Source organism: Etheostoma spectabile, chromosome 10 (genome assembly GCF_008692095.1).
Source record: "Etheostoma spectabile isolate EspeVRDwgs_2016 chromosome 10, UIUC_Espe_1.0, whole genome shotgun sequence".
Classification (NCBI taxonomy): domain Eukaryota; kingdom Metazoa; phylum Chordata; class Actinopteri; order Perciformes; family Percidae; genus Etheostoma; species Etheostoma spectabile.
In genome coordinates this window covers 16,938,123-16,952,440 of record NC_045742.1, presented here as the reverse complement: position 1 = coordinate 16,952,440, position 14,318 = coordinate 16,938,123, and the positions used below count along the sequence as shown (strand labels likewise).

Here is a 14,318-nt window from a genome sequence, read left to right as displayed (position 1 = left end):
TCTCCTCTCCCTCCTTACCCCTTATTTCCCCGCTCTGTCTCTCTTTCCCCCAGAAGTCAGCGAGGCTACGGCCACCCTGGGACCTGGCACCATGGGCCTGAGCACCCGCTACAGCCCCCAGTTCACCCTGCAGCACGTGCCCGACTATCGCCAGAACGTCTACATCCCTGGTAGCACGGCCACCCTCACCTCCAACCCCCAGCAGCAGCAGGCCACGGCCCAGCAGGCCGCCCAGCAGGCGCTGCCCCCGCCCCAGGCCTCGGCCCAGCCCGAGCCCCCCAAGGCTGCCCAGACCCCTGCCTCCAAGAAGAAGTCCACCAAGAAGGAGAAGAAGTAGAGTTGGATGGAGAGAGGTAGAGGAATACTAAACCTGGCCTGATCCGATGAGAAATTCCACCCCCCATACCCCCCCATTAGGTATCTTACTGCTCTGCTGTCAGTCATGTTAGCCACGGTCTAAATAATGACAGCAAATCACTTTTGACCACGTGGACGTTGAATGGATGTTGATGGTTCTTTGAAATTGTCTTGAATGTGCTGAAGGCTTTTGTTGGTGTTGATAACCCGTGCTGTGCTAAAGGTCTAGTATTGCTCACATAATCTTTGTCGTGAGATCATTTTGGCAGGGTATGGGGGGTAATTGTGATGTTTATTTTTAATTTTTTTGGCAAAATCAAGAAAACTTAGACAAAGAGATTCAGTTTAAGAACCTTGCTTGGATGACAAGGCTATACACATTGATGTATTCAGAGATGAAATGTTAATGTCTTTCATGTTGGATTTATTGTGCTCTTTCCCTGAGGTGGAAAGTCCGCTATTGTAAAGTACGCTAGTTGCCATCCATTAGATTCCTATATAGGGTCAGCCTTGCAGGGTCTTAAACCATAAGTCTTGTGGATATAAGGCTGTTGTTTGACAGGTATTAAACAAATCTTCTGCATGCTCTTTAAGGTTCAAACTACATTTACTAGGTTAGAGTTACAAAACTATGCATTGCAAAAGCAAATAGGACATCCTTAATCTGTTATCCTCACTCCAATCGCAGGTCAATATAATGCACATGTAGCATTTTTGACACAAAATGAGAATTACTTTTGTAATCATAGTTTAAAAAAATAAGATTTTATTCTCCTGATATTTTTATGACCTGAGCATGCACCCAGAGGAAGGGCTGGCAGAGGGTGTTGTCATGGAGTTACAAGCCATGCAGGTGGTATAGCAGCAGGGACTGGCTTCTTGTATAACACCTCCAGATGGGCACAAACATGTCCTGCTGCCCAGCACCCTCTACCCTCCCCTCCTCACACCCATCTTGTGTCCTCCCCTCACTCACTACCCTATGTTGAGAGCCAAACAAAGAGAAATGCACTGTTCGTATTGATGAAGATAAGATGATGTAGGGGTAGTAATCACTTTAAAACGCATAGATGTGGAAAACTTACATGCTTAGGAGTCTCTAGACACTTTGCAGGCCTTTAGGGCCTCGGCAGAGTATTAACCCTCACTATCCTGAAGCGTTGAAGAAACTTCTTGATGTGACCCAGTAACATGTTTTTTTTTGTTTATCTTTGGGAGATAATGATTCGATAGCATAGAGGAATTGTTTGTAAAACATATGAAGTCTTTACGTTGCCATCTATCTGTCTGTCAGGCCTCTGGCCAGAAACAACTGCATGAGAAAAGGCAGCTTGCAGGCTGGGTCAGGGGGGTGGAAAGGGTGTGGTGAGGGGTACACAGACTGAGGTGGCATCATTACATCGACCAGGGGGTGGTAAACAACCTTGGCTCTATCCACTGAATGTACAGAGGAACGACTGTTGACCTGTCCACCCCTTAAACTTTCTCGAATGCACTGACCCAGGTAGAGGTCAACAGAGCCCACAACAGCTATCCCTGTTGGTGAGGAAATACGACTCGAGAGCCCTTTTTAAATATCCCTCCTCCATTGAAATCAATGGGAAACCTTAGCCCCTCTACCACTCACCGCTGCCCTCCTCTCCCTGATCCCTTTGAGGCTTTTTCCCACTGTAAATAAACACAAGTCCTGTCAATGGTATGAGCCAGTTGTTTGTATAGTAGGGACCACGTCCAACATTTTCAAAATAAAAGTCCCTCTCCACAAGGCGTGGCTTACTACTGGAATGTGTTGCATTTTGTTTTTCAAAAAAAAAAAAGAAAACCACAGTAAAAAAAAAAGATATCAATAACGAATAAAATCTGAGATGTTCAACAGTTTGTGTTGCAATGTAATAACTAAGCACCATGGAAGCCAACTAACTCTTCAGTGTAAATAAATTAAAGACAACTTTAGATAAGTAAACAAAGTGACACACGTAGACTAGTTAACTTGTGATATGTGTTGCGCATATTTTTGTGTTCATTTTCTCTCTATCTTTTATCACCCTGTAAAGAAAAAAAATTGAAATGTTTCTATCCTTCTGTAACCTCTTAATGTTCTTTTGCGGTGATTTTATCTTGTGCATTTGTGAAAGAATGCCTCTCATTCTCTTTCTGTCCATATGAACAAATGATTATAAATATTATATATGTGTAAGTCCGTCCGCTGCTGAATTAATACTACTCTATCCTGCTGTATTATCTTTCTTATCAAATGCTTAGCCCCCACGCTATACCCTTGTGTTACTCTTATTTTTATGCTAATATTTATATTGCTGTTTTATTTTCTCTTGAACACTGACATTTCAAATAAAAATATTCTGAAATCATTTAAACATACTGTGTGTGTGTTGTTTGTAATATTCATGCAGGCTACAGTTTGAGTGAGTTAACTTTGTGCGTTATTTACACTGCTAATCCTATTAATTCATGAGACTCACCTGTGAAAAGTATTAAATGCTGTAAGCATTGGGCTTTTGGTCTGTGTAACCCACATTTAGCAACTTTCCTAATGTTTTCCCAGAAATCTTTGCTCCATCCCTTGTCCATTTTAAGGTGTTTTTTGTGGCTGCGTGGCAGATAAAATAACAAAATATTATTTCCAGTTAAATTAACATAGACTTACTACACTTTCAACTGCTGTTCCTTCATCACATCATGCATGGGAGTAATTAATTGGGACACATATGCTAGTAATATATAATTCATACTAAATTCGACAAATCCACTTAACTATGAGTCTACTTGAGTTGTACAACCGTCTTTGACTTGATTATAATTATCAATTAAAAAAAAAACATTGCAGGAAGAAAATAACTTCACCCCGAACAGGAAAAAAAAAAAGATTTTAGCTTTATAATGTATTTAATACATTGTTTCATCCATAATCTTTCAATTAGGTGATTTAAAAACCTAGTACAAACAAGAACTGTTGTCAATTTGTTCTCACATACTGATAAATAATACAAATATTAGTATATACTTTATACAGTATGTGTTATTAATATATTAATATATATAATTAATAACATAGAATAGCCCACCTGACCTTATAGTGCATGATTATTGGTAACAAGACATTGAGTAAAGTAAAAACATTCTCATTCCACTTAACCTCGCTGTCTCTTCCCCTAGCTCATCATATTAGAGTCACATGTTCTTTAGCTTTCCTCTCACGGATCCTGGGGCCACTACAGGGAACATGGCAGCCTGCTCTGGCTCTTTGTGCCTTTCACAAGGTCTTACACAATTACATAGTCCCTATAAATAGCACATGGGATGTCACTAAGCAAAACAAAAGAAGCAAGCTTTAACTCACGGCAGCAGATGTTGGGGGATGGAAGGACGGACTGAGGAGCTTGAGGGATGGAGATGATGTGAGTGTTCATGAATCAGGAGTGCTGTCCAATGCATATTTACAGTTACAGTGAGGTTGCTGTCTGAAGATGACAAAAGAACACAAGCTGTGAGAGAACACTGGAAAAAGCTCTTTTCAATTTAAAAGAAAAATCCTCATCTATTTAAAACATATATTTTTTTCCTATTAAATTCTACCTCCACAATTCACACAGCAGCATTTCAACATCAAACACTGCAGACTCACAAACCCAAAATGGCCGTCTCCTCTCACCCTTCTCATTGTGATATGTGGTTGCCATGGCTACTGTCAGCCCCAGCCGCTGGATGCTTGTCTCTGTATCCACTCTCTCTACATCTTAATTACAGATCTATGCAGTGGCCATTATTGGCTCCGCTCAGGGCCTAGCTGAGCTGAATGACCTGCAAGAAGACAAACATATTCCACCAAAAACCAAACCTGCCAACTCTGAGAGAGACATACGCCGGAAACATGCAAGAGCCGGGAGGAGAATATTACACACGAACACACACACACACACACACACACACACAGACAAGTGGATGAGTCAGAGGTAATAACACGTTGTGGGTTTGTCCCAGTATGATTCACTAGAGATCTGCAAAGTATGAGCTTCCATTTGAGATGGTTACAATCAAAGGAAATGTACATATGGGTACAATATACTTAATATTAGGCTTTACAAAAGCTTTAGAGTTACTTTGTCAGCTGATGTTTGTCATCCTGGGACTCACAGAGATTCCTGCTGTCTTCATTGTCCTCATTGTCCCCATGTGTCATCCATTTCCTGGAGGTGAGACCCAGCAGAATGGCAAGATTGTTCTTTTATTGCCCCCTTTATGCCCCCCACCCTATCCGCTTAATTAAGCACATTCCTACTGATTACACACACACACACATTTATATACACAATAGACTTAGAGTGACACACACAGGCAAAACACTTTAAACCAATGATGTACAGCATGGTTGTCCAAAGAGGGGAAGCAGTAGCAGACTGGAACTTGACAATGGACTGTCTGTGAGCGATAATAACGTTAGTCAGACAGCCTGGAAATGACAGAGAAAACTGCTGAATTGCAAATTTCTTGAATAGTCTCTTAATTGAATGTATTGTCAACAGAATACTGTAAAAGTAGAGCAGCAATTTCCCTCTCTCTCTCAGTGTGTGAGCTGCCAGGCCGGACCAGCAAGAGGAAATTAGGATCTCATTTCAGGTCGAGAAGGATACATGTGGTCTATGTAAGGAAAGAGCAGGATGTGATGTAACAGCTGGTTGTGGCGGGAAAGGAAGTGAGATTCCGCGCCTGTTCTACGCCTTTTTTTTCACTCCTCCCGTAACAGCCCAGCGAAAGGAAGGAACGCTCCCCCTCATCCTCCCACTCTGACTTCCTCTCTTCTTCCTTCCCTGCCCCCATCCTTCCTCCCATCCTGCAGCTGTCTCTGCAGTGTGTTGGGTCACCACATGTTGGAGGACAGAGCACTGCTTTGTGGATATGCACACTGGAACACAGCAGGGATAAAGACCAGCTTAATCTGGATGTGGGATCAAATGTATATATGTACAGCGCAACAGTCAAGTGAAGCAGGACCTAAATCCAAATGACACACTAATAGTTAGTGGAGATTACATGAGGACGTCTCAGAGACCCACATACAGACAGCAGTGGGTTAACGTAATTTTTTTGTATGCAGTGCAGAGAGAAAAAAAAAGATTAGCTTGATGGTCCTCATGAAAAATTAAAAGGGAGCGAAAGGTTTGGGATATTTTCTCTGTTGACTCTCCAGCTGTAAAAATACACCCTAACTGCCCTGAACGACAACAATTATAAAGTAACATCCACTGATTGAGTATAAAAACACATTCCATACGTTTTGTCCTACATTTGTAATCAACCTATGTTTTGCTAAACACGTTATATTGAACATATTTGTATGAATACAGATTCAGCAGCTTTCTATAATATGACTTTTAGCAATATGCTATACTTTTTTTGTTATACTATTCATTGACTTTTTTTACCCTTTTTTCGACATACTACACTTTTTTCTCACTTTTTTGTCGACATCCTACACTATGACTTTTATAACACCTTTATGGACACGCTTTATTATGACTTTTTATCACTTTTTTTAAACATAGCATACTATACCTGTTATCGACATGCTATACTATGACTTTTATATCACCTTCTTGCGACATACTATACTTTGACTTTTTTAATCACTTTTTTTGAAATACTAAACTATGACCTTTTATTACTTTTTTGGACATAGTACACTGACTTTCATACCACCTTTTTCGACATACTTCACTTTGACTTTTTATCACTTTCTTTCAACAAACTATACTTTCAAATTTTTATCATTTTTTCGACCTACTATTCTGTGACTTTTCCGGCATGTTACATTATGACATTCGTCGTCATACTATAATAAGACTTGTTTATGACTTTTTTGACATACTATACCATGACTTTTTAATCAGTTTTTTGACATACTATACTTTGAATTTTGCATGACTTTTTTGACATACTATACCCTGACTTCTTTTATCACTTATTTATACTATACTATGACTTTTCTTAATCCATTTTTCAACATACTACACTATGATTTTTTTAACATGCTACACTAACTTTTTTCGACATAATTTACTATGAAGATTTGTTTTGGCACTTCAGGCATGTATTTGAATGACATGCAGCAAAAAGCCCCAGGTTGGATCGTTGATGGTGGCAGCTGCGGCAAGGAGAGAGCCTCTTTACTTGGGGCGCACGCTCTTCCATGTAAACTACTTTTTCATTACTTTTTTCATCATACTATACTGCCTTTTTTATTACTTCTTTTCCAACATACTATGCTATGACTTTTTTAAATTCATTGTTATACTGCTCATTTTAGCCTAACTTATTATATATAATCTATCTGTAAGAATTCTGTTTATAGTAATAGCCATCTGTATATATATACATAGTACATATTCAACTGTAAACTCGACATAGTAGAGTATGACTAACACTTTTTGTGACATAACATACACTTACTTTTTATGACATTTTTTAAACATACCAATAATTTTTTTAGACAGCTAAAAAATAAATTCAAACCAAACAATGTTCTACATTTTGCCAAAATTAGGCACATCCTGTCTCTTAACAATGCAGTAAAACTAGTCCATGCATTTGTTACTTCAAGGCAGGGCTATTGTAATTTCTTATTATCAGGCTGCTCAAACAAGTAACTTAAGACTCTCCAGTTGATCCACAATGCTGCAGTGCATGTTCTGACAAGAACTAAGAAAAAAGATCATGTTTCTCATGTATTACTGTCTTTGCACTGGCTTACTATAAAATCTAAAATTGAATTTACAATCCTTCTCCTGACCTATAAAGCTCTTAATGGTCAGGCACCATATCTTAAAGAGCTCATAGTACCTTACCCTTGGACCAGCTCATATTCATGCTGCTATAGGTCTGGATTCCCATGGGACTTCCATTGACACGCTGATCTTGTCTCTCTTTCCATCTGCGTGCATTCATGTCCCAGAAATGCTTGTTACTAACTTATTTGCCCCAGAGATAAACTTATTATTCCCCGGAGTTCTCATGTTTTCTTGCCTTGCAGTTTTCCTTGGATTGGGGTGGCACCTACCATGGTCTTGCTCAACGCCCTGCTGTGCCCTGCTACGCCCCACAACGCCCTGCTCTGCCCCGCCACGCCAACCTACATCCTGCTATGCCCTGCTATGCCCCACAGCGCTTCGCCACACAACACCCTGCATCGCCCCACTACGCCCTGAAGTGCTACAACTATTATTTCTAGTCATAGTTCCACTATCTTTATTGTTACTATAACTGCCACTGTTCGTCATTCCAGCTGCTAAAATTATTCTTAATCGTATTTCTCTTTATCTGTATATCTGCATCAGTGTCTGTGTCCAAACCATCAGTGACAGATGCCGTCCACAAAGAGCCTGGGTCTTTTCAGGGTTTCTTCCTAAAAGGAAGTTTTCCTCACCACACAAGGTTTCTGCCTAAAAACAAGTTTTTTCTCGCCACGGTTGCACCAAATGCTTGCTCGTGGAAAATTGTTGGGTCTTTGTAAATTATAAGGTGGTCAAGACCTACTCTTTCTGTAAAGTATCTTGAGATAGTTATTGTTATGATTTGATAATATAAATAAAATTGTATTGAATCTTCTGGCATTATTGAACTTTTGAAGCCAATCATTAGTTTAGTGTCAGCTTTTCAAAAAACCTTTAAATATTCCACATCTTTTTTTACATTAGTGGTGTTATTTAACTTTCAATAAAATTCATATTAATTCCACTCCCACTTTTCCAACTCACTACTTCACCTTTTTCTTACAGATTTATATAATCATCCACTTTATCTTATGCAATTTAGCAATTCAACATTCACAAACATCTTCTGCAGGAAATGCATTTTCTAGTTCTTATATAATTTCCAAAAGGCCTGTTTTTGTATTATTTCAGCTGAGAGGAATGTGCCCATCAGGCAGACTTAACAGGGAGTTCAGTGGTCTTTGGCTGAAAGAAGAGGAGGAGGCTATTGAGCAGGAGCATTGGAGCACTGGAGCCTGAACGTTGCTAAGGCTAACAGTACCCTGATTTAAAGAGACACAGTAATGTGCTGGCTGCTGGCTCAACTTAATCACAGAGATGGAGCTGTAGCAATGTGGAAGAACACCACAATGCCCCCTTTCAAAGCAGCAAACCCTTTTTCTCTTCATCTGAAAAGCTCCCTCTCTTTCTCCCTCATCTCTGCCAAGAGCTCTCGCGCCTGTTTTCTCAGCTGGGAGGATGGAAATCAGACAGGGGGGAGACTGAGAGACAGGAATGAAGGGGGAAAGACAGACATGAGGTTAGTGAGAGTTGAAATTATTGTTACAGAGAAGAAGGGTTGATTGGGCCATTATGATTTTGCTGCAGCAAGGTGGAAAAGAACATGAGAGGGAGAAGTGTCCTCTCATGTTTGCTTCAGGTGTCACTACTACTAGATTACAAGTCAAGGGTCAAATGTGCAAAACAAAGCATGTAATCTGCTAACAGGTAAGGGGCAGAAAACAATGAATGAAGAGCAACCTAATGGGCTTAAATTTGGTTTCCGTTCCCTCGCCAAAATCAAACATTGTGAGGAGATCAAAAGCTTCCATCTGGTCCAGTGTTGTTTAAGGGCATCTCCTGCCCCCATTCTTACACTGTCTCCAACACACACAGATTTGTTTGTGTAATATATATATATACATATATGCAGTGTATATATCCTGCATACAAACCACTCTCAACCCTAACCCCAATCTTTCTTTACAAGCCGTACACACAATAAGCAACCCCTCCACACTATCCAGAACTCACACACATGCATCTACCACAGCCCTAGCACAGACAGTGTAGAGTATCAAATCTATTTCCTCCACCTTTGTGGTTGTCATGGAAACGCACAATTCCCCATCTGATTGGCGAGAGAAGGAATGGAGCGAGGAGGTAGCAGGGTGGAAAGCAGAGAATTGAATATGCAAGGATGCAACAAAGACGCCACCAAGCTAAAGAATCCTTTTCTGTCTGCCTCTTACTTTCAACAATGTCTTCAACTGTTACAGAGGTGTGTGTGTGTGTGTGTCTACATGTTGACACCACTGCATATGAAGGATGCTGCACTGCATGTGGGAGATTTTGCACATGCCAAGGCATTAGTTGGGGAAATGAGTGTGATTGTGTGTTTTCAGAGGCAGGAAACGCTGTGAATGTGCAGCGCCTCAGACATGCAGACTCTGACACAGAGGCATGTCGACAACTCAGCGCCATGGCGACAGGTGTTGCCGTGGAAATGGTGCAGCTGCCACATGGATATTTCAGGCTAATAAGCATGCACCATCAAGTTGCTCCCTGCTCTCTCCCCCAGTCTGATACTTGAGGCTGGAATGCAAACTCTGAGGGAGTCCATCTTGAAAAAACAACTGCCTTTATAGGATGTTGTTACATATTTTGCTGGCTGTTTGATCAAAGAAAACAAATGCAGTGGTTGAGATAAAGGAAGATTTTCTAAAAAAACAATCAAAAACAAACTATATTCAGAATTTGAAAAATCTTAAGCCACTCTGAAAAAGGAACTGCTGTTGTGAAAATTAAAGAAAGAATGAAGTCAACTCAAATACCTGTACATGTGGCCACTAATCCTCTTCCGTATGTCAGAACGTCAACGCCTCCATAATGTCTGAAAGTGGTATCAGGCAAATAACCATATTTCCCAAAAATGTTGAACTGTTTCTTTTATTTACAGCAGAGCCACGCCTAGCTGGAACAAGACAAAAGACAAAAGACAAATAGCCTACAGAAATGTCGTATGTGAAATAGCCAGCACTGTTCTATTTTTGGCAGAAAATATGTTCCTGTAAGACCCCACCTGATTAAAAAAAGCTTTTTAATGTTAAAGCACATGCATCCATAAATTTGTTGCCGATACCAGGCAGCAATAACCAGTTAAAAATTATGAAAAACTACTAGCACACTGCTACTGTATCTCATTCTCAAATCTTTAATTGCACATGGTCATGGCAACAGGAGAAAGACCATTTGTAGTTTCTATACCAAAGTGGAGTTGAAGAAGAATTGGGAACAATACAGCAATGCGGAATAATGTTTTGCCATATCAGGTGTTATGTTCTTCTTTATTAGAAACTCCACAAATGTCTGGAATGAAAGGACAACCAACCACCATTAAGATTGACATCAAAACCCACTAACAAAACAACTGAGTCAGTCAGTCATGTATCCAGACAGATCAACTGGATATTATACGAGAAAGTGGCATATTTTCATATTCACCAGAGAATAACAAACTTGACCTAAACAGATCATTATCTTTATCTGAATTTATTAGGACCATAGGAATATTTTAAGAGCCATATCTCACATTCTGACAGTAGTCTGAATGTCAGCAGTGTTGGTGAGACACGAGAGACTCCGCTGCATGCCAGGACCTATGGGACAGGTGTTAAACCCATCAGCAGTGGAGGACACACACTTCTGGGAATTTACTCTTGGACCATGGGAAATACTCAAATACAAGAGGTTTAAACTGATCATCATAACAAATAAAGATGTAGAAGGAAATATTCACACATTCAGGCACATTCTAGCATTTATTAAAGAAACCACATGTATTTTAAGATTGCAGGAAAATCCAAGAAGCCTCACGACACAGAGTTGAAAGCCAGTAAAGATACAAACGCCATATTTGTTCTAGTTTCTGTGCTCTTTGATGCAGTGCAGTCACACTGTGCACAATTAAACTTCCCAAATCAATTCACTGTCTCATTTGGAAATCCGGATGAATCATGACAAGCTTGTTTGTGTGTGTGTGTGTGTGTGTGTGTGTGTGTGTGTGTGTGTGTGTGTGTGTGTGTGTGTGTGTGTGTGTGTGTGTGTGTGTGTGTGTCAACAGCAGGGAGTGGAAACAACCCTCCAAGAAGATAATAAGAAAATACTGCAGTACGTTCTGAGAAATGAGGGAGATAAAAGGAGGGTGGAAGAGAAAAGAAAACAAGCTTCAGTGCCATAATTTACTTCTCTCATGGCACATCACCCACTTGCCCTCTATCTTTTTCTTTGTTCTCTGCCTCCTATCATCTTCTCTGCATTTCTGTAAGCACACAAATGTGGTCAAAATCTGTTGTTGTCTTCCATTTTTTTTACTATCATTGTCCCTACATCCATTTCTTCATCTCTCTTTTTTTAACCTCAGACACTCTGTGCCCTAGATAAAATGGCAGCCTGTCAGTCTCCCTTTGTGACCCCACCTTTTCATCCATCCCATCCTTGCCTTCCCTCCTCTCCCCCTTTAGTGACCTCTCTGTATTTTCTATCTGAGGTGGCGGTGGTGGAGGTCCAGAGAGCAGTTTGTGTTATTCATCTGCTCATGTCCATAAAGCTCAAATATTTATGTGCCTGCTCCGCGTTGAGCAACAACAGATGATGTCGGCCAGCAACAGACTCCCAGTTTCCATGGCAACCTCCATCATCCGTTTCCCCCTCTCCCTTCCTCTCTCTCTGACTCAGTTGGGTGATAGAGAGAGATGGTGGTGGCAGTCACCTCGCTGGTAACATGTAGCAACAGGGGGGCACATGTTAGCATCACAGGGAGTAGATCACTGTTAGGTGAGAGACACTGGCGTGAAGAAAGGGAGGAAAATGAAAAAAAAACATGTAATTAATGTTTATTAGAGAGAAAAAAGAGGCTTGGTGATTTGACATTGAAAGATAGACAAAAAACAAACACCTTTCAACATGGGAGAACACCAAGATGAGTCTCCCCATCCTCCTGTCCTCCTTGCCAGCTCTTGCCTCTCCTGGTCTCATCCTCTGTGTCGCCTCTTTGTCCTTTCTCTGTCCCCCCCACATTAAGAAGCAGCCCGGCACAGGGACTGTAAGCTGCTTACAATAATAAAGCTGCACAATGGCTCTTAATACTCCTCTTTTACCCCCCACCCACCAAGCCTGTCTGCAAAACGGATTGCAATGCAGTGCACTGCCCCCATCATCATGTTTTTCTTCACAGTGACTGCATATGGGATGTTGCTTTTCACAGCACTTTACTCTTCCTTTCAGCAGAAGGCGTTGAAATAGATTTTAATGCAGCACTTGATCCATCTGTCGTTTACATTATCAGTATACAGTGGTGACTAATTCTGCCTGCACGGTCCAGCTGCAACTGTCCAATGATCTCAGTTCAGCCATTGTTTATAGGCCTGATCTTTTCTTCTCATTGGCTCTACTGCAATCCCTATTTACCATGCCTGACTGAGTAACATTCACTGTGTCATTGCCCTTTGTTTAAGATGCACTACCTTTTTAGCTGCAGCTATGACATGTTCACATCTGTGTTTCCTTTGTCTGTGTAGGTCAGCTCTACCTCTGCATTTGTTGTGATCTTTCTTCTGGTAATGCCACTGCAGCATCCATTTTAAAAGGTAAACCAGAGGTGGAGGAAACCATAAAAGACAAATTACATTAAGCCCAGCATGTTGTGAGAAATAGCAAGCAGTGGGAATAGGCAGAGAGGACAAGAAATAGAGAAGGGAGTGCAGAGAGGAATGCCGCTAAAAACAAAAAGAAAATAAATATGAAGGGGAGAGATGAGAGAAGAGAGAGACATGATAGAGGGAGCAAAGTGAGTTAGAGCTGGCAGAGAGGTGAGGAAAGCAGACGAGACAGGCAGGGATTAGAAAAAAAGAAAAATCAAGGAAAGTCGGGTGTGGGTGCTGATTCTTGCCAGCAGGAGGTAAGTGTAACCATAGTTACCAGGCCAAAGAATGATGTCATTGCCTCTAACAAGATGCTTGGAATTGTTGGGGTATGTTTGGGGGTTGGTAGTGCAAGTCTGTTCTTCACCCTCAGCAGTTTATTATCGCACATCAGAAGAAAGATGGCTATTATCCGGTAGATAAGTGCATTTGGAAATTCAGAATTCAATTTAGCTTTTACAGATAAATGATGGGTCAGGCACCAGATACTCCCAGTGTGTGCCAACTTCATTGTTACCTTGCAGTTTCTCCCCTAAAACCCTTTTCTGAATATTTACTCCAAGCTTCTTTAACCAATTAATATAGATACTCAGCGAATTATAAAAAATCGCCATCACAATTTCCCAGAACTGACAAAGTGATTTGTTTAAAGTGTTTTGTCTGACCAATTCATTATTGTTTAATATAAAACAGCGAAGAAGCCAATCTGAGAGGCGGGAACCCAAAAATATTTGGCATTTTTACGAGATAGATGACTTTGCCAAATAATCTATTTTTATGATTGTAGCTATTGTTTTCTGTGGATTAAGCAACTACAAAAGGAGTTTGTGTGTGTGGGTGTGTCCATGTTGGTTTTGTTAGATCAAAAAGATCAACATGAAAAATCTTAACATCCACAGTCATTTCTACATAATAATCACCAAGAATCAGTGGCCATCACCAAAAGAGGCACTTGAAAGAATCACTGCTCAGATTAATCAACAGCTCACTTAAATCTTTAGAACTTTGACCAAACACATTCTGTGAGGTTCAAATGTCTGTATTTGTTAGAATCTGGTCTGCTTAACCTCTAAATGTCACTGTGGATAGGCTTGTTATCTTCACCCCACATGCACCCTCTTTGAGATGTGGTTATACCTCATATAGGACACACACAAATGTAGACATGCATGCAAGCATAGCCTCAGTCACACACACACACACACACACACACACACACACACACACACACATATATAGACCACACCCAGATATTTACTGTCCGGAGGAAATAAGATGGCTGCAGGCTTATCTTATGTAGGTCAATTGACTGACAACAGCTCTACCTCCATCAATGTGTATGGACAGATAGGGGGCAGGAGGGACTCACACTCACTCACACACACACACAAGAAAAAGAAACTCCTGATTTCTATTCCTCCTTCCACAATAAAATGAAAATATAACTAATGCTCTCAAAGGGAACTGTGAAAACAATGTGTGTGTGTGTGTGTGT

At 40.6% G+C, this 14,318-nt stretch overlaps 1 protein-coding gene across 7 annotated transcripts in view; it reads left to right on the top strand.

The window, feature by feature from the left end:
• LOC116696667 (protocadherin gamma-A11) overlaps positions 1-2,242 on the top strand; it is a 55,710-nt gene extending 53,468 nt beyond the window's left edge. For 3 of the 7 annotated variants that reach the window (XM_032527764.1, XM_032527765.1, XM_032527767.1), the window contains one exon: positions 54-2,242. In XM_032527764.1, the coding sequence (XP_032383655.1) occupies positions 54-337 (284 nt within the window). In that variant the 3' untranslated portion in view covers positions 338-2,242. The remainder of the gene's footprint in view (positions 1-53) is intronic. The other 4 variants (XM_032527766.1, XM_032527768.1, XM_032527762.1 and 1 more) reach the window with 3 other exon arrangements.
• The last annotated feature ends 12,076 nt before the right edge of the window (positions 2,243-14,318 follow it).